Here is a 22,134-nt window from a genome sequence, read left to right as displayed (position 1 = left end):
GCAAAGAATGTTAAAAGAATGATAATATGTGGTATTTCCTTAGTTTGGAAAAACAGACTCTCTCTTATAATCTGGCAACTTTTCCAGGGCTTCAGTTTGGAGACATATACAAGGATAAATGGATGGTCCACAATAACCTATATAGGTCAAATTATGTAATTCTTTTCAAGGATGAACAAGACACAGCTCTGCATTTACTAAGGGAAATAAGCCAGAATTTATTGAACAAACATATACCCAGATGATTTCTGTCTGAGTAGTAAGATTATGGGTCAGTCTTTATTTTCTCTTCTGTTTTGCAATAGTTTCTGAATTGTTTATGTTCTGAGTAATGATGACTTCTAATCAGAAAATAAAAAGCTTATAAAAATGCATAAAGAAGAAAAATTTACTGTTCCAACATCCCTTTCAAACTTTCACTATGGTTCCCTCCCTCTCTTCTTTCGTATCTTCATTTCTCGTAAGAGTTGTTTGTATTTATTTTCTCATCATCAATCTCTCCTCAACTGGACATTCTGGAATGTCCAGTTCAAGAAGGGTACAACATGACCATGAGCTTGTCTAACATGACTTCTGCAGGTAATCTGGAATTCTGAAGGGAAAAAAGACCACTCTACCTAGAACATATCAAACTTACCAATATAAGCTGATAAAGCCCATACTGAGTATCACTAAGATGATTTTTAAATCGTAAGTGTGGGGAGAGAATATGCATATGCATACAAAACGTTTCCACATTTCGATATAAAAATGATTGATTCGATTAATACATACTTAAGATCCTACCCTGTGCTGGGCACTGGGAGTATGTGACAGTGAACCAAAGAATCAATTACCCTCCACCTTCATGGAGCTTACAATTTTGGACAGTGGTGTCATGTGAGCAAGGACCTGAAGGAGACAGGAAGCAAGCCATGCAGGTAACTCAGAGTGGGAAGAAACTACCAAAGCTCAGGAAATAGGCCTTACCTGGTAAATTCAAGCTAAAGCAAGTAGTGTCTTAAAAGTGAAAAGAGTATGGAGTTACAGAAGAAGATGAGATCAGAGAAGAGGACCTGGCCACACAAGGCATGTCCTCCAGGGCAGTGACCTGCTGAGTTAAACTGAGTCAAAGCAAGTCAGGTGGTTCCTGGAGCAGTTTCAAACTTAACTGCAAATGAAGTTATATAAACCAACAGGCCTACCTTCTAACAGGCTGTGCAATTTTGCTCCGAGGCAGGTTACTCCCATTTATTGCCAATGAAGGTCTTGGAAGTGCGCTGCGGCCCATGATCCCAGAAGCTGCAGCTTTGTTTGGGGTAGGGATTCCTGTGCTGGAATACAACTGTAAGCCGTTGGATAAAGGCATGTTACTGCTGCCTTGAACAGTTGGACTCACGTAGGCTGTGGCTTTAAGAGGCTGCCGGACAGACACTGGGAAATGTCCCACGCTGTGGACTCTATGTTGAATCTGTCCTGGTGATGGAACTAGAAGAGAAAACATTACTCATATAAGGAAACCTCTGCTGCCATCCAACTCAGGAAACATGTACTATATTCAGAGGAGCCTATATTGTCTAAAAGGAGGTAAATGACATACAGGTTCCAGATAACATTCAGCATTAGGAAATCCTAACCCTTGACAAGAGCCTCCTATCAATAGCCAACACTGTGAAATGCCTAATTAGAGCCAACATGTGGACAGTGTGTGCATGTACACAAACCAATCCCCATGCAGTTGAAAATCCAAGTATGACTTCTGATCTCCCCCAAATTTAACTAGTAGCTGCTCTTGACCTATGTGAAATCTTACCAATAACAGTCATTCATAACTACTTTGTATGTGATATGTATTATATACACAGTAAAAACTATTTGAAACCCACAAGGGGTTACTTTTTACAAGATGCAAAATTTACTGGAGAGAGGAACTGCTCAAGTGGAGACGATCAGTGTCCCAGGGCATTTTTCAAGAATACTACTAACAACCTGAGCTCACCACTACAGCCACAGGAGGAGGTCAGTAAATGATCACAGTAATACAGTGATGCACAACAGATATTTTTATGAGGCTATGATTTAATACTACATCTTTATGTTCATTTACACTTCTTTCTACTGAATGAGACTGGGTGTGGTCTATAAGTGTTGATGTTGGTAAATTTTGATAAATTTTAACTTTTTTTAATTAATTTTTTTTACTTATATTTGACAGCAGAATGCATTACAATTCTTATTACACATATAGAGCACAATTTTTCATATCTCTGGTTGTATACAAAGTACATTCACACCAATTTGTGTCTTTATACATGTACTTTGGATAATAATGTGCATCACATTCCACCATCATTTCTAACCCCCTGCCCCCTCCCTTCCCCTCCAACGCCTCTGCCCTATCTAGAGTTCATCTATTCCTCCCATGCGCCCCGTCCCTAACCCACTATGAATCAGCCTCCTTATATCAGAGAAAACATTCAGCATTTGGTTTTTTGAGATTGGCTAACTTCACTTAGCATTATCTTCTATAATCCCATCCATTTACCTGCAAATGCCATGATTTTATTTTCTTTTATTGCTGAGTAATATTCCATTGTGTATATATGCCACAGTTTTTTTATGCATTCATCTATTGAATTGTGCTGCTATAAACATTGATGTGGCTGTGTCCCTGTAGTATGCTATTTTTAAGTCCTTTGGGTATAGACTGAGGAGAGGGATAGCTGGGTCAAATGATGGTTCCATTCCCAATTTTTCAAGAAATCTCTATACTGCTTTCTATATTGGCTTCATCATGGTATTGGCACCAAAACAGACTGGTAGACCGATGGTACAGAATAGAGGACACAGAGACTAACCCACAAAATTATAACTATCTTATATTAGACAAAGGCACCAAAAACCTCTTCAACAAATGGTGCTGGGAAAACTAGAAATCCATATGCAACAAAATGAAATTAAACCCCTCTCACCAAACTCAAATGGATCAAGGACCTAGAAATAAAACTAGAGACCCTGCATCTAGTAGAAGAAAAAGTAAGCCCCAATCTCCATCATGTAGGATTAGGCCCCAACTTCCTTAACTTCTTCCTTTGGTGCAAGAATTAAAATAAAATAAAATAAAAAATAAATCAAGACTCAATAAACGGGATGGACTCAAACTGAAAGTTCTTCTCTGCAAAAGAAACAATCTGTGAGGTGAACAGAGAGCTTACATCTTGGGAGCAAATCTTTACCCCTCACAAATCAGATAGAGCACTAATCTCTAGGGAATATAGAGAACTCAAAAAACTAATCACCAAAACAACAAACAACCCAATCAATAAATGGGCCAAGAACATGGATACTTCTCAGAAGATGATATACAATCAATCAACAAATATATGAAAAAAATGTTCATCATTGCTAGTAATCAGAGAAATGCAAATCAAAACTACACTGAGATTTCACCTCACTCCAGTCAGAATGGCAGCTATTGAATACAAATAACAATAAATATTGATGAGGATGTGAGGAAAAAGGTAAATTTTAACTTTTTATAAGAGACATTTATATTTTATGGTAGTGATAAAAATGGACTTATCTACATCATTTTATGCACTCACATACCTTTTGCTTAATTTTTTTATATTTCTAAACTATATGATTATTCTGCAAATTTCTTTCATACTTTCCACAAATCTCAAAAAAAAAAAAAAAAAAAGAAAAAAGAAAAGAAAAAAGAAATTTCATGCATAAGTGGACCCATATGGTTCAAACTGGTATCATTCAAAGGTCAACTGTATATATAAAGCCAGTTCTAAGCACAGCCTTCTTTCCTTCAATGAATTTTATAATCTGAGTTCTTACTAGAAAAATGTTTCCTTGGTTGCCTGGAAGACATTAGGATTTCTTGAGGGTTGCCCTGGGGATGGTTTAATGGAAATAAAACAAGGAGACAATCTAAGAGTTACAATTAGAGAAAGGAAGACAGAAATGATATCTGTAGGTACAAATAGCTTACTACAAACAAATTCTTTAAAAAAAAAAAAAAAAAGCTTTTTTTGTCTTTTTATATACCTTTATTTTATTCATTTATTTGTATGTTGTGCTGAGGATCGAACCCAGGGTCTTACACGTACAAGGTGAGCGCTCTACCGCTGAGCCACAACCCCAGCCCTACAAACATATTCTTTAAAGAATATTTATTATGACATTTTCTTGTCTCATAAGGTCATTTTAAAGATTAAATAAATTAATATACTTAAAGTCTTAGAAGAGTGCCTGGCACTTAGTAAGCACTCAATTAACGAGTATAAGCTATTATATTATCTTTATATCAGCAGCAAAATCTCACATGAAGAGACCTCTCTGGACAGCTATTCATAAAAACTTCATGTCTTCACTCTCCCAACATTATACAATTGTTTCACATTAAAAAGCAATAAACTGTTAGACAGAAAATTTTAAGATGTTGTGATATTTTTCTCCAAAGAATAAAATGAATCAAACCTTGTAGAAAATGTTACTATATTCAAAAAATAAAGTCTTAATTAAAATAAAGTCTGTATATGAATTTGGTTCAGTTTCTTTTGACGCATAAAAAAAGAAAAATTATGTAAATATTAAGTCTATGGCTCAGTGAATCTTCAAAGCAAAGACATTTTTGTAGCCACTCCCCATCCCGAGATACACAGTATCACCAGAGCCTCAGGGGTTCTGTCAGGAGTCCTAGAGGCAATACTCCCCAGAGGTAACTTGTTCCTACTTTGATCATCACAGACTGGCTATCCCTGCCCTGAACTTCATCATGAATGGAATCACATGATATGCTCTCTCTTGTGTCTCAGTCATTTATGCTGATGCATGGCTATGTAGTATTCCACTGTATAAATGTCACAATCTCTCCTGATGATGGACGGTTGGGTTCTTTCATATAAGGTTTTATTAAAACCCTCTGAACATGTTTTAGTGATCATATGCATATTATGTTGGGAAAATATCAAATTCCATCACCTTAGGAAAAATGAATTTAATTACCAAGCCTATTGGATACAATATCAAAACATAAATGTTAATTGTATTCTAAATATTGGCAAATAAGGAAAAACTAAAATTTAAAAAATAATATTTATAAAAACATAAAAAAAAAGAGGTTGGGGTTATAGCTCAGTGGTAGAGCACTTGCCTAGCATGTGTGAGGCACTGGGTTCAATTCTTAGCACCACATAAAAATGAATGAATGAATAAATAAATAAATAAATAAATAAATAAATGGGCGATATTGTGTTCCTCTACAACTAAAAAAAAAAAAAAAAATTTAGAAAAAACCCAAATATTTAGAAATAATTTTAGGTTCATATATAGAATCTCTACATAACAAGCTTCAAAACATTGTTAAGACACATTAAAGAAGACCTAAATCAACAAAGGACTGGCCATTCCAGGTTACACCTGCTATTGTTATTCTCACAAAATTCAGTGAAATTCCAATCAATTTCATCTGAAATAAAACTATAGAACACTTCAGAAATAGATTCTCAGCAGTGTTGTTTCTCATACATACAAGACAGATAACTGCCATTGATAAAAAAAAAAAAAAAGAACTGATAAGAAAAACTGGTTAAAATTAATAGGCATAATCCTATTTACAAATGAGAAATCAAGAATTAAACAGAATATAACTTGCCCACAGTTTATGATTACGAAAAGACCCAAACTCAGGTCTCAACTACAACTATGTCTTTCCATACCATACTACCTTTCCAACTTTCTCTACCTAACCTCGGCTCCTTTCTGAAAGCAAAATGGCCCACAACCAGAAGTCTTCATGACAGAAACTGAGAAAGCATGGATAAAGAGCAAGGCTTGGAGTGGGCAGGGATGCTAGAGCAGCAACCCAAGTCTGGAAACCAAAAGTTATGACTGACCTTCTGTTACACAATGACACAACTTCTTGGGGATTTCCTAAGCATTATGCTTGACTTACAAATAATAATTTTTCTGTTTTCTTCATTTCTTTTAGATATGCTAATTGGAATTTTACTGTAAAGAACTTCCCCTCTTTTCCATTTATTTATTTACTTCAGTATGAACTCATGGATTTATATTTCATTCTTTCAATTATGATCCATTATTATATAATCATTTATTCTGTGGCTCAAATTGTCCTAGATTTGGTCACTGAGAATTTCTTCAAACCGGTTCCTATGTTCTTTTGATATGTTTTATTTTTTGAGCACTTTACTCAAAGCTAGACACTCTTTTTGTTTCTTTTTTATATTTTTAGTTGTAGATGGACACAATACCTTTATTTCTATTTGTTTATTTTTATGTGGTACTGAGGATCAAACCCAGTGCCTCACATGTGCCAGGCAAGTGCTCGACCACTGAGCCACAAGCCCAGCCCAAAGCTGGACACTCTTCTTCTTATACATTCTATTCTATTTTGGGTTACAGGTTTTCCTGGCACTCAAATATGCTATTAACCACACTGAGTTGGACTCAATAAAAATTCCTAATTGGCATCATATTTTTTATTGTCAAAGTCACATTCCTCCTGTCCTATGTTTGTATTGTTGATTTCTGTAACTCGAATACAGAACTGTACATTCCTTTTAAATTTCTTCATGATACATTTGGTCCACTGATTAAGCTCATGACATAAATTTCACAGTCATTTCAGTTTCAAGACACTATTAAAGTCACAGATTGTCTCTGTGTCTTTATATAAATCACTAATTCAAATATTCAACAGGTCAAGCCCTAAGATATAACTCCATGGCAAGCATTCATGCAAGCATTCACTGAGTTCATTATGTTAAAGCAATATTCCAGTCGCTGGGAAAAGAAAGTCAAATACACTACCTCTCGGGCCCAGAGGAAGCTTATCTGGTAAGGAAGACAAACATACTGACAAAGCATGATGCAGGTTGAGTAGCCTTTACTCAAAGCGTTTTGGATTTTGTATTTTTCCAGGTTTGGGAATATATATCTGGGAATAATTTTGTGTAAGAAACAAAGTCCCAGGGTATATAATGCACTTGTGGCATCATGTCAGAATTTAAGTTTTTCAGATTCTGAAGCATTTCAGATTTTGGACTTCTGGATTAGGGATGCTCAACCTGTATAATGAATAATAGAAATAAGCACCAAAAATCTACCTATTCTACACTTATTTGGGTGATATTTAGGAGAATGTGTTAGGGTCATCAAGGAAGAAATGAAGATTTTCTGAAGGGCTGGCATTTGGGTTGTATTTTGAAAGTAAATAGAAGTAAAGTGAATGAAAAGGGAGGGAGAACAATGTCAGGTAGTGAAGAACAGAATTTGGAGTCAGAACATCATAGTAGTTAAAAACATAAACTCCCAGAGTAATCAGACCTGTTTGAAATCTATGTTCTTCCATCTGCCTGGCCTCAGGCAAATTGTCATTTCACCTGTCTAAAATTTAACCCCAACAACCTATAGGAAGAGCATGTGTAGGAACAGGGAAAAAACCCTAGAACCACCAAATCCTCACACAAACTGGAGCACCATGTTTAATGCTTACTGATGGGTAGAACAGATAGAGATGTACTGAAATGTAGCAAATAAAAACTATTGTCCACACACTTCTGTAGAAATGCTACAGAATGGTGAACAACAAGACCAAAGCAATAGCTAGACAAAATTAATGTGTTTATTCAAAGTAAAAGTATCAGGCTGACAGCTAGAAAAAGGAGACTCTACAAAGAAAAAAGAGGTTATTTTTATACAGTATGGATAAATTAATGACCATTTAATATGTCTGCTAGCATTGGATATTAAAGGCCTGTATGTAATTGAGTGTTATTACTTGGGAACATAGGCACTGGTGAAAATATAACTCAACTGTAGTGGCAAAATACAGAAAAGTTACAAGACAAGGAGAAAAAGTTCTAAAAAGAAGAATTGGAATAGTAAGTTGTTTTCCTTAATGGTGTTACAACTAGTTAAAAATTGTAATAAAATTAAAATTTATTAAACTTACTACAAGATTGTATTCTTGAAATTCCATTTCCAGCTCCATGCAAGCTTGAGTCAAAACTCTGACTGTTCCGCACGGTGACTGGAGAACTAGCATTGCTACTAATAGCAGTAGTACTTGGCATCCGGGCTAGATTAGGCATACTTCTTCGGAGCTTATCTGGAAGAGAAAAGAATTTTACTAATTTTAAAATAACTAAATTTCAGGGCTGTAGCTGTAGCTCAGTGGCAGAGCACTTGCCTAGCATGTGTAAGGCACTGGATTTGATCCTTAGCACCATATAAAAAAAAATAAAGTCATTCTGTTCATCTACAACTACAAAGCAAATTTTTTTAAAAGTAACAAATTCCATGCCAACTAAAACACTTGTTTTCAAAAGTAAATAAAAACATATTTGCTCAATAACAAAAAGCATCATGTGCATAATGAACAAGGTAACAGAGAATTAACCTCTTCTATCGGAAAACATACTCTCCAACCAGAAGAGTTTCACCTAATCGCTTGTTATTAAAAGAAAGTATGTGTCCTATAAAAAGAGATGGCACCTATCTAATCAGATACTACCTGTTTGTTCCTACTCAATAAGTGGATGAAATTATGTCAACTAAGGTTGAAAACAATCTTACAGCTATTTAATTAAAAAAAAAAAGTAGACATTACAAACTTATTTTAAAACCTAGGAGACTAGCAATTAGAGAAATGCAAATCAAAACTACTCTAAGATTTCATCTCACTCCAGTCAGAATGGCAGCTATAAAGAACACAAACAACAATAAATGTTGGTGAGGATGTGGGGGAAAAGGTACGCTCATACACTGCTGGTGGGACTGCAAACTGGTGCAGCCAATATGGAAAAATGTATGGAGATTTCTTGGAAAATTGGGAATGGAACCACCATTTGACCTGAGGGAGCTATCCCTCTCCTGGGTCTATACCCAAAGGACTTAAAAACAGCATACTACAGGGACACAGCCACATCAATGTTTATAGCAGCACAATTCACAATAGCTAAATTGTGGAACCAACCTAGATGCCCTTCAGTAAATGAATGGTTAAAGAAAATGTGGTATATACATAATAAAATATTACTCAGCAATAAAATCGAAAAAAATCATGGCATTTGCAGGTAAATGTATGGAGTTGGAGAATATAATGCTAAGTGAAGTTAGCCAGTCCCCCCAAAAAATCAAATGCTGGATGTTTTCTCTGATATAAGGAGGCTAATTCATAGTGGGGTTGGGAGAAGAGCATGGGGGAGAGTAGACGGACTCCAGATAGGGCAAAGGAGTAGGAGGGGAAGGGAGGGGGCAGGGGTGTAAAAAAAATGGTGGAATCAGATGGATATCATTTCCCTAAATACATGTATGAAGACAGGAATGGTGTGAATATACTTTATATACAACCAAAAATATGAAAAATTGTGCTCTCTATGTGTAATATAAATTGTAATGCATTCTGCTGTCATATATAACAAATTAAAATTATAAAAGAAAAAAAGAAAAAAAAACAACTAAAAAATATTTAAAAAAAAAAATAAAAAATAAATAAAACCTAGGAGAGTCAAAACTAACACTTGCCAAATTTTTTGCCAACATATCAAAATGGAACAAATTAGTGAAAGTTCAATGTGAGATGTCTTTAGATATCCACTCATCGCACAAACAGGACCATGTGAACTTTTGAGAATGCTAACTCTCTTTAGTGCACCAACAAAGAGATTGCAAAGACCAAGAGAAAGCTTGGATCTCTTTCTCCTTGCCATGTGTGTCTGTGGCCACTAGGAGGCAGCAGAGTCACACACAAATCTCAACCTGGTTCAGTAGCACAAATTTATTTTTTTTTTTAAATTATTAGTCAATACATTTATTTTATTTATTTATTTAAATTTTTAATATTTATTTTTCAGTTTTCGGCGGACACAACATCTTTGTTTGTATGTGATGCTGAGGATCGAACCCAGGCCGCACGCATGCCAGGCGAGCGCGCTACTGCTTGAGCCACATCCCCAGCCCTGGTAGCACAAATTTAGAAGGCAGTTTTTTCTTTATTAATATACAACCCCCACTGCCCAAGACTACAGTGCCTGTATCAGGTCACTCAAGCTCACAAAACAAACAGTATATATGAACTCTTAAGCCAAACCCTGTTCAAGTACAAAACTAGATTCATTTCTTTCTTCCGTTCACACATTTTCTTCTACATTACTAAAAGTTTCCCAAAATGCATCTTTTCTCTCCACCCTAGACTCCAAGTCCTGTTAATTATGCCTAACATTTAGTGAACTCTTCCAATGCCAGTGACCCCAACCAACCACTCAGCCAGCTCCCAACCACAGGAGGGCACTCTGATAGTGTGAGCACGATGGTCCCTCCATTCCATCCTTCCCCATTCTGTGGAAAGAAGGAACAAACAAGGGAAGGAATATTTATTGTGCACATACTAAATGCAAGGCATTCTAAGATGTTTGGGATACCACAATACATAAAACAGACATAGGCCCCAATTCTCATTGAGTTTGTGGTCTAAACTGGATTTTCCTCAGCGTTTTTTCCACTATTGATGCTAAGGGGGGAAAAAACAAAACCTAAAATAAATTGAAATTTAAAATTAACCTTAGTTTCTTCCAATTGAAATAAATTAAATATTAAATGGATAGCATTTTAAAAGGTACAGTTAAACTTTTGGAAGATCACAAACCATTGTAATACCTTTTTTTTTCCTTACTTAAATTCTACAAGATATCTTTATTAATAAATATCCCAAAATACCAGGGCATCCAAGCTTAGGGTCATTTTCTTTCACGCTAAATCGGAAAACCAATGATAAGCTTGAATTCTAAACCAAATGCATTCAAGGACAAGCCAGACTCATCTCCTCTTCCTCCTGCTGCACACCCTGCTCCCTCTAAATTACTTAGACTCATCAACTCTGACTTTGTCCAGTAACTTTCACCCCATGGGGTAGTGTAGGGAACAGACAAGTATTATAAGCATTCTCATACAGTAAGTATAATAAAGTATAATAAGAAAATTTAGTGCTATGACAGAAAACCATAAAAATGTTTTACTCAATTTGCTAACTCTCACAAATACTTAAATAATTAGCATATTTATCCCCCCTCACAGGAGCTCAGACACCACCTAGCTGAGGTATCCATGACTTACATATTCCCTCACTCTCCATGCTCACTTCTAAATAACACTCAGATACTGCTGTTGACTGCTAATTTCTTGGCAATTTTCCTCATTATAGTATTTTTTTCTTATCCTCAGGGATCCCTCCCAACTAGGGGTCCACAGTACGAAAACACACAAATACCAAACTTCTTTCTCCTGTACACACACACCTATGATAAAGTTTAATAAAAATTAAGTTGTTGTTAATCCTTACTATACATAAGAATATACTATAAGAACATCATTTAAAGTTTATAAATTATTTAATTCTGAGAGTTTCTATTTGATATTTTCTGACCACAGTTAACTGTGAGTAAATCAAACTCAAAAAGCTAAGCCTTAATGGGGGTTGGGGGGAACAGGACCTCCTATAACTCCTTGAGGCTTGATTTGTCATTAAAAAAAAAAAAGTGTTTTTGTGATGCTGGAGATCAAACCCAGGGCCTGGTGCATGCAAGGCAAGTGTTCTACCACTGAGCTACATCCCCAGCCATCCCTAAGGTCAATTTTTACTAATCGTATATCTAATACCCTCATATTCCTATTAAAGCTCCTAGCCCCATTCAGCAGACATTTAATACATTCAGCAAGTATTATGCATGCATGTGCAAGTAGAAGGTATGTGGTGGAAATGAGGACTTAAAAGGGATAAATTCTTATCATCTACATCTAGGTATTTTGAAAATACCTAGATTCAAATCCCTCTGACTCCCATTCTCAAATGCAGCCATGAAGTAAGCTTCAAATGAGACTAAGTTACTTTCACTCCATATTTTTAAACAGCAAGGACAAAGAGGGAAATAATTATATGCTATTAATTAGAAAACTGAGATTCTAATTCTTAAATTTATAATTCTTTTAAAATTTCTCTCCATCTACCATAAAAGTTTTCAAATATTTAGAAATATTGAAATAGTATGATAACAAACAGTTGAATATTTTCTAGCTAGATCTACTGATTGTATATGTGAAGATGAATTAAATATGGCAAAGCGAAAACATTTGTTTGCTTTTTTAGTTAAACATTATAAAAGCTGCAGGCATCTTGACGCTTTGAATGCATATGAATATCCTAAGAATAATTCTATAGAACCACAATATTTTCATCACATACAAGCAAAATAACATCAAAACCCATACACAAAAATTTCCAAACATCTCAAGAAAGTCTTCCCTTAAAATTTCCCCCAAAACCACTATCTAGTCAATAAGGTTCACGCATTATTCTTTGTTATATCTCCAATCTTAATCCAGATGGAGTCTTCAAAACCAATCTTTACACACACTTAAATACCAACTCAGTTTTTCAAATCTATAATCCTGAAATATGCCCTTACAAATAAAGCCTTCCAAATATAAAGATTAGGATACCATGCCTCTTGGAGCGAAGATGTGAGATCCAGGCTTTGCCTGAGCATTTGAAAATGAGGTTCACTTCCCTGTCAAACAACTTAGACCGTATTAATAACTACACATACTTTAAAGTTCAAGGAATCAAAAGCAATGCTCTGGTTTTTATCTTCCCAAGAAATCAAGAATTTAATCTTCAAGGACTGAGACGCAACAGAAAATTGGAGGAACAGACCAAAGAAAGAATGCAAATAAGTTTGCTCAGAGCCAAGGGGTAATAGACTCACCACTCCATGGAACAAAGACTCGGGAATCTTCAGTAATTGAGGAGAGACTTAGTTACCCACCAAGCAGCCAGCCCCAGCCTTCTAGTCAACACAAGGGACAGGGGAGGTGGCTACACCACCAATGACCACATCACACCACTAATGACCCCTGCTATACCTCAAAGTACAGAACGTTGTCAATGAACCTGCAAGTGTTAGTTATTTTTGATAACCGACAAACCATTCCAAATATGCTACTTTTAATTTTAATTCTATGACTTAGAGAAACATACCAAGAACTATATTGGAGCTATAGAAGCTATAGAAGCAGTAAATATAAAGATATATTTCTACCTTATTTTCAATTTATTGAAATGCTAATAATTATCTTCTATCAATATTATTTTAGTAATTTAGAAAACCATTGGATATATCAGTTTTAAAGTTACTATCCTTATAATTTGGTTGAAATGATATCTGATAATAAATGAAGGCTCATATCTAAGCCATATGTTTTTTTTTTAATTTTTATTATTGGTTGTTCAAAACATTACATAGTTCTTGACATATCATATTTCATACATTTGATTCAAGTGGGTTATGAACTCCCATTTTTACCCCATATACAGACTGCAGAATCACATCGGTTGAAGCCATATGTTTTTAAAAATTTAAAAAGGTTGGGTGGAATGGGAGGCCAATTTTATTCAGCACATCCACTCAAGGCAACATAACATTCACTATTTAATTTATTCCTTGTAGCATATTCAGGTTGGGAGAATACATACCAGATGGTTTGATGCAAAATCATAGATGTTTTCTGAGATATAGATATTATCTTGTCCACATTTTATGGCTAAGGAAACCAAAGCTCAGAGGCTTGAAAAACCCGGATGTAGAAGGGCCAAATGGTAAGGACAGGACTGGGACTCAGGGCCTACTGGACTGCAAAGCCTCTGCTCCCAACCACTGAACTCATTAGTCAGAAGTGGTCTCTAGAAAACTACCCTTGCATTCCATTCTCCTTTGTATGCAGAAACCAGACAAGAAATGTAAAACTATTACAGACCCTGAACTATAACTCATCTCCACCTTGCTATGAGGAGTTACTTCAAAGTAACCTAATCCTTTCCAAAATGGTGTTTCATGAAAGCAGATACCACTTTTCTAATGTGCAACAAACAGCGGCATAGAAGAAAACGTCCCCACTGACAATACTAATCAAGAAGCAGGGCTTGTACCTGCCTGACTCTACCACATTGTTCTGCAACATCTGACTAACAAGCTGCAACTCCAAGTGCACCGTCTCTCACTTCTGACGTATACCCTTTTGCTGGTATTATGACCTTTTACATTTTAGTCACTATGACATTCCTTAGCTAACATACTTTTAAATTTGAAATTGGAAAATACAGCAAATTATGACCCAACTTTTAAATGATCTCTTGATTAGCAAAATGATACAAGTAGAGAGGAAGAAAAGGTTTTAAAAACTAAAAATGTGCAACAGGTGATCACTAATATAATGTGTATTTGCCCTAGCAAGATTGTTAAATACCATTGGATCACGCTGAGAAATGGTACAACATAATAATTAAGGGCTATAAATGTTTAATACAAAATTTTAAGTGGTTAGTTTCTCCATATTGCATGGCATTTGCACGTGAGGGTCTGGTTGATCATTAGTACAAAAACACACCAGGCTTAAAAATGTTACATGACTACTCTCCCTATAGTTCTTGGAAGTCAAGAAGTCTAACTCCTGAGCATGGGAGTGAAGATGAAGGATAAAGAAGACAGAAAAAATATATATAAAAGAATAACACATACTCCAACCCACCATATTTGACATTAGGACAGGTTAACTTCCAAATACCACTAAAATCTCAACTTCCATAATCCTACTGCTATATACATCTTAATTCCAGATGTTAGGAAATCAAAACACATCCCAAACTTCCCCTAAATCTGGATGCAAAAACTGAGTCCACTCTGAGATCACCATCCACACTTTTCCCATTACTCAGTGCTAGGAGTAGGCACTGGAGGATGGGTGAAGGGTGAAGAACAAAGCAGGATCTCACACCACACGCCCTGCCTCTCCTACAGGTAGAGGAGCAACAACATAAAGATCCTCCACGTTTATAACTCATCCAAGGCCAGCAACATCAGGGTGGTTTTTATGAAGCCATCAATCTATGAATCTGGGAAACACAATCAGAAAAGCTGGTCAACTGGAAATGCAAATTTACACCAAACTGATAAGGTCTTGAAGATGAAATTAAATCTGTGAAACACTGGCCACTTATTCATTTGACCCATAAAGCACAACCTACCTCCATTGGTCCTATTTGGTTGCTGATCTGGAGTTTGGGCTTGAGGTGAATAATACTGTTGTTGCTGGTAATTATTTGAAGGAAAATACTGGGAACTGGGGCTCTTCCTACAATCCCGAATGCTGGAGAAAGTCTGTGAGTGGGGAATGCCTCTTTGGAAAGGTGAACATCTTGGAAGACGGGGCTGAGGTGGTGGCAAATGATCAAATTCTTCTTCATCCTCCACACTGTATCGATCATACTCTTGATCGCTACATGTCCCTTTTTTTCCTGAACTCAGCGACACACTGGAACTATGTCTCGACACAGATGCTGAAGTGGAAGCATAATCTTGCCTGAGACCTATAACACAACAACAAATGCTGTTATCTTATAATTTCAATCTCGCTAATTACAATTAATGAAATATATGATGAAAATTTGTGCAAAAAAATTATTCAAATACAGACTCCTTATCTTTTTCTTAGTTAACAAAATACCCCCAAACACAAATACACTTACTTACCAAGCAGATACCTAATATTAGGTAATTCAGTGTTGCAAAAAAGACTGCCCCAATTCCAGTGAAGATTAAATGTACCTGCTATGGCTCTATCAATACATATCTATCAATTTCCCTAAATGACTCCCTTTCAAATCTGGAGATATTTAAGTAATAAAATTCAGGAAAAAAATATTCATCCTTAGTTTTCTATAAGTTAGAAGAACTGAAATAGTCAAAACTCTGCTCAAGAAAGAAATCTCTATCTGAAGTGTGAGGAGTAAAGATTTGTTCCCAGGATGTAGGCTCCCTATTTACCTCTCTTATTGTTTCTTTTGCTGAGAAAAAACTTCTTAGTTTGAGTAAGTCCCATTTGTTGATTCTAGTTATTAACTTTTGTGCTATGGGTGTCCTATTGAGGAATTTGGAACCCGACCCCACCGACTGTAGATCGTAGCCAACTTTTTCTTCTATCAGACGGCGCGTCTCTGATTTGATATCAAGTTCCTTGATCCATTTTGAATTCACTTTTGTGCATGGCGAGAGAAAGGGATTCAGTTTCATTTTGTTGCATATGGATTTCCAGTTTTCCCAGCACCATTTGTTGAAGATGCTATCCTTCCTCCATTGCATGCTTTTAGCCCCTTTATCAAATATAAGATAGTTGTAGTTTTGTGGATTGGTTTCTGTGTCCTCTATTCTGTACCATTGGTCCACACGCCTGTTTTGGTACCAGTACCATGCTGTTTTTGTTACTATTGCTCTGTAGTATAGTTTGAAGTCTGGTATCGCTATACCGCCTGATTCACACTTCTTGCTTAGCATTGTTTTTGCTATTCTGGGTCTTTTATTTTTCCATATGAATTTCATGATAGAGAGCCTACATCCTGGGAACAAATCTTTACTCCTCACACTTCAGATAGAGCCCTAATATCCAGAGTATACAAAGAACTCAAAAAATTAGACAATAAGAGAACAAACAACCCAATCAACAAATGGGCCAAGGACCTGAACAGACACTTCACAGAGGAGGACATACAGTCAATCAACAAGTACATGAAAAAATGCTCAACATCTCTAGCTGTCAGAGAAATGCAAATCAAAACCACCCTAAGATACCATCTCACTCCAGTAAGATTGGCAGCCATTAGGAAGTCAAACAACAACAAGTGCTGGCGAGGATGTGGGGAAAAGGGTACACTTGTACATTGCTGGTGGGACTGCAGATTGGTGCAGCCAATTTGGAAAGCAGTATGGAGATTTCTTGGAAAGCTGGGAATGGAGCCACCATTTGACCCAGCTATTCCCCTTCTTGGTCTATTCCCTAAAGACCTAAAAAGAGCATGCTACAGGGACACTGCTACATCGATGTTCATAGCAGCACAGTTCACAATAGCAAGACTGTGGAACCAACCTAGATGCCCTTCAATAGACGAATGGATAAAAAAAAATGTGGCATTTATACACAATGGAGTATTACTCTGCATTAAAAAATGACAAAATCATAGAATTTACAGGGAAATGGATGGCATTAGAGCAGATTATGCTAAGTGAAGCTAGCCAATCCCTAAAAAACAAATGCCAAATGTCTTCTTTGATATAAGGAAAGTAACTAAGAACAGAGTAGGGACGAAGAACAGGAGAAGAAGATTAACATTTAACAGGGATGAGAGGTGGGAGGGAAAGGGAGAGAGAAGGGAAATTGCACGGTAATGGAAGGAGACCCTCAGGGTTATACAGTGGAGGGGGTAGAGAGAGAGGAGGGGAGGGGAGGGGAGAGGTGGGGAGGGGGGAGGGTGGATGATGGGAAAGGCAGCGGAGCACAACAGACACTAGTATGGCAATTTGTAAATCAATGGATGTGTAACTGATGTGAATCTGCAATCTGTGTATGGGGTGAAGGTGGGAGTTCATAACCCACTAGAATCAAAGTGTGGAATATGATATGTCAAGAAATTTGTAATGTTTTGAACAACCCACAATAAAAAATTAAAAAATTTAAAAAAAAAAAAAAACAGTCATTACATGTTCATCTAAGAACAAGTTATGTTTAAAAATAATTGTGCAGTTCAGGAAACACCGCAGTTGTTCAATAAACATTTTCATTTTATTTCTACTACTGGTGATTGGAACCAGGGACACTCTACCACCATGCAAATCCTAGCCTGTTAGTTTTTTGTTTTGACATGGGGACTTCCTAAATTTTGGAGGCTGGCCTCTAATTTGTGATCCTCCTGCCTCGACCTCCTGGAGTTGCTGGGATCACAGGCTTATAACCCAATCCCTAGTTTGTTGTTTCTTCCTTTCAATTCTCTCTTACTACTGGCTAATTTTTTGTTCTCTGACTGAAAAGGTTCACACCATTTTCCATGTATTTATAATCATTTAAGGGTTTCATCAATACTGTTTTTAATGTAAGAGGGCTATCTCTGTTGGAAATGAAAATTAAATGGGAAAAAATAAATTTAATCATTATCAACAAAAAAAAAAAAAAAAAAAAAAAGAAAGAAATCTCTATAGTCAACTTTCAAAGTTGAAGGAAAAGTTTAAAACCCAAGGCACAAATATTTTCTAACAAGGTCATCTCTCTTTTATTCTTTTTAGTTACTAATATTATCTCTTTCAAAGCCCACTGATGCTTCAATACTTCAGTTTTAGGTCATCCTGCATGATAATGATCTAGAAATTCTCAAACTGTGAGTTGTTCATGATTTAACTTGAACCATTTTTTTAAAGCAGTCTATCCCCAACTACTTAACTTCTGAAACTGACATCCAATCTTTTAGCCTTAATTTTTTAAAATGAGAATTTAAATTTATTGCTAATAATCATATAAAATAACTACTTTTCCCCTCAAAATGTATCTTATTAAATCCTGCAAAAGCATTACCATGTTTCCCATAATAGCCATGACCAATTCTGAAAGCAGGAAACTGATATGCTTAAATGACACTTAGCCAAGTTTCTGTTAACCTGAAAACACAATCCCAAAACAAGTTTAGCCCATTTGTGTGATCTAGATCTTACTGTGCCCTTTGACAGGGCTAATGCCTTTGAAGTGGTTTACACCAATTGTTATAATTTTATTGCAGAACTAGTGATAAATGGTCCCATGTCCAATGATCTATTATTCTTTGACAATTATTTACCCTGAGGTGTATCAATGCATTTTTAATTGTATGTTTAAGATAATGTAGAAAAAGACCAATAGAATAGAGAAGAGGGGAAAGTGATGAGGAGAGGAGAAGGACAAGTATTGGGGACTGAATTAGAGCAAATGCTTTCATACTTATGTCAAAATGAATTCTCGTTAAGAATAAAAAAACTTTGAAATTAAAAAAAAAGATAACTTTAGAATCACACATACTGGTAGGAAATAATGGTGGCAAATTTCCCCAATGGTAACATTTTGCAAAATTACTGAAGAGCATGATAACCAGGGTATCAACAGTGATTATACTCTGCCCATCTTATTCAATATTTTCCCAGTTTATTCATGTATGTATGCATGCATTAGGTTCTTACAGTTTTATTACCTATAGCTTTGTATATCTACTACCAGTCAAAATAATGAACAGTTCCAATATCACAAAAATCCCTTGTTTTATCTTATTATAATTACATTTTCTCCCCCTTTCTGAGATCCCACACCCCATATTCATCCTCAGTAACTAATCTGTCCTTATTTCTAAAATTCTGCCATTTCAGAATGTCATATAAATGGAATTATACAATATTCCATCTCTTGAAAAATCATCTTTCTTCGCTCAGCATGATTCCCTGAAGCTCATCTAAGATGTAGTATCAATGGTAACTTTGTATGGCCAAGTAGTACTCCATGTTATGGATATACCACAATTTGTTTAAGCATTCACTTACTCAAGAGCATCTATATGAATTTCAGAGTTTGCAGCTATTGCAAATAAAACTGATAAGAATACTTATTTGCAGGATTTTGTATAAACATAAATTTCCAATGCTCTGGGATAAATGCTCAAGAGAACAGGCTACTGAGCCAAGAAAGCTGCATGTTTTGTTTCTTTAGGTAACTGCCAACCTGTTTCCATAGAGGCCATACCAACAACATCATATATTAGTGTATTTTTAGTACAAGTGTGCCTAACTCCCATGGTGCTCTTATGAATGGAAGAAGCACAAAACAGCTTCACCTATAATGAAGGAAGATACATGAGAAAGATCCAAATTTCTTGCCCATTACCTGGGAGAAGTGCCTGATCTTCCCCCACCACTTGTATTTCAAGTGGAAACCTCACTTTCCTAATTTAAAAAGAACATACTTTCTTCTTGCAGACGAGCCATGATCTGAACATCAGTGAGGTCCTGTAATTTATATCCCATGGAGATAGAATCATCTTCCAATTCCGAAGTACTCAGCTCACTATCAATAGATGACTGGGGACTGAGAGGGGAGCCCCTGGAGTTGTAACCTAAAACAAAGGAAACATGCTTGTTATCTAAAGAACTGATATCCATATGCTTTACAGTTCATATAGAGTAGCACTATTTTCCTGTTTCCATAACATCACAAAAAATGACCAACACATCACGATTTGGAAGACAGTAAATACATCTTCACATACTCATATCTAATAAAACCATGTGAATACTGTTCCTTAAATTCATGTTTTAAAATTAAAACACAAAATCACTCAGCACTGCCTACTAAAAAAATTTTTTTTTAAATGGAAAATTTCATGTCATTTTTTTGTGTGTGTGGCACTGGGGAGCAAGCCCAGGGGCTTGCACATGCTGGCAAGTGCTCTACCACCGAGCCACACAACCAGACTGTCACGTGTTTTTTAATCACAATAAAAAAACCCACTGACACAAATATCTAAAGGTATTGTATGAAAATCCATATTTATGGACACTTTCAATTAATCATACATACATGTTTCTGTATTGCTATAAGGGTTTATATAATTTTTAATTATAATTTAATCCAGCCCATTCTTTAGTGGGTACATACAGTAGTATCAAAAATGGAAACTATCACATGTTAAAGGCACACATTCATAAAAAGAAACATACAAAACCCTCATAATATACACCAGTGAGTAGTCACAGGAGACTTGGAGCCACGCACAAAAGTGAAAAAAGCAATGGCTTCAGATACAAGAACCAAAGAAGAAAGGACCCAAATAGAAGAAAGCTGTAGGAATAGAACACACCAGTGCTGAGATAAACAAGGAAATGGTGAGACCTCACCTTATAAAAATAGCACTATGGCTATTTTTTCCACCTAGCCCCAGTTTAATTAAAAAAAAAACTCCCCCCAAAAAAATTAAAAACAAAACAACAACAACAAAAAAAAAAAAAAAAAAAAAAACAAGATATAAAGACCTGCAATCTTGGAAAATTGAATCATTATAAAAACTAGTTAGTTGTTTGACCCACTGACTATATAAGCACATCAGGCATTTGGAAACACACAACAATATGTGTGCTTTTGTAAAAGGGGAAGACAGTCTCCTACACACAATTGAGATCAGTGCTGTTAGAGTACATGTTAATGCTAGGCCTTTCGATATTGAAATAAGGATGCAGCAAAACTCTTCATTATATCAAGATTACCCTCAAACTTTTCAATGACAGATGAACGTTTGAGTTTAGTGACTGAATTGCAAAGCAAGCAACTAGTCAAGAAGTTGAAATATTACCTGTTCTTTCAGGTGTTAGTATTGCTTTATTTGAGGTTTTAGAGAAGCTGGGAGTATTAATGCCATTGCTATAAGGGCTGAGTCTTGCAACAGGACTATAAGGAAAAGCCAGTGAGGCCGTTGAAGAGAAGAGACTCCGCCATCGGCTAGCTGTCACAGAAGCAAAAAATAGCAGCAGTTAGCTATATGCAAGCAGATGTCCATTTGTCAAAAGGAAAAAGGGAAGAGATTTTTTAAAAGAAAGAAAAACAAATCAACTTTTCATAAGAATATCTTAATTGGTTTTCATTTATCTAAGGGAAAAATATGTAAAAATAACCAATTTGAGAATTAGGGTCCCATTTAAACATCCATTAAGAGAAAGCAAATTATTCTTACTTGGATTAAAGTCAATGCCTTCATGAAATAAAATGTATTTGAATTTCTAAATTAGAAACATTTCCCATTTCTGAATAAAGGTTTAAGTACTATAAAATAAAAAAGTTCAGTGTCAAAAGAAAAACTAAATAAAAAAACTTGAAGACTTAAGAAACTGTGCAAAAATGTTCTAATATTAACCATTCACAGTCCTATATTTTTTAGGTTAATTTTCAATAAACACCACAACATGTTGAATTAAAAATCTTTTATGCCAATTTGTACTTGGGAGAAATTTAAAATGACTAGTACATCCAAATGACCTTGACCTGAAAATAAGGTTAATGGAAAAATGACAAACACACTAGCAGAAGGGCCTCTACACCAAAACATTATGACAGGTGTTTTACATGGCAATGCAGAGATGATTGGTGATTGCTTAAAGTTAAATATATATATATATTTTCCAAGTTTTCTGCACGGAATATATATTATTTAAATTTAAAAGTGGGATTCTCAGG

General features: G+C 35.7%; 1 protein-coding gene across 2 annotated transcripts in view; it reads right to left on the bottom strand.

The window, feature by feature from the left end:
- The window catches only part of Slain1 (SLAIN motif family member 1), a 58,960-nt gene that overhangs the window by 1,463 nt on the left and 35,363 nt on the right, over positions 1-22,134 (bottom strand). Inside the window, exons 3-7 of one of the 2 annotated variants that reach the window (XM_046447149.2) lie at positions 21,257-21,406; positions 19,874-20,023; positions 15,095-15,436; positions 7,970-8,125; positions 1,185-1,467 (exon numbers count right to left, since the gene is read on the bottom strand). In XM_046447149.2, the coding sequence (XP_046303105.1) occupies positions 1,185-1,467; positions 7,970-8,125; positions 15,095-15,436; positions 19,874-20,023; positions 21,257-21,406 (1,081 nt within the window). The remainder of the gene's footprint in view (positions 1-1,184; positions 1,468-7,969; positions 8,126-15,094; positions 15,437-19,873; positions 20,024-21,256; positions 21,407-22,134) is intronic. The other variant, XM_046447157.2, reaches the window with a different exon arrangement.

This window comes from Marmota monax, unplaced genomic scaffold, assembly GCF_021218885.2.
Source record: "Marmota monax isolate L192 unplaced genomic scaffold, Marmota_monax_Labrador192_F-V1.1 WCK01_AAM20220418_F8-fsc00043, whole genome shotgun sequence".
In the NCBI taxonomy this organism is placed as follows: Eukaryota; Metazoa; Chordata; class Mammalia; order Rodentia; family Sciuridae; genus Marmota; species Marmota monax.
This window is presented reverse-complemented; position numbering and strand designations above follow the sequence as displayed.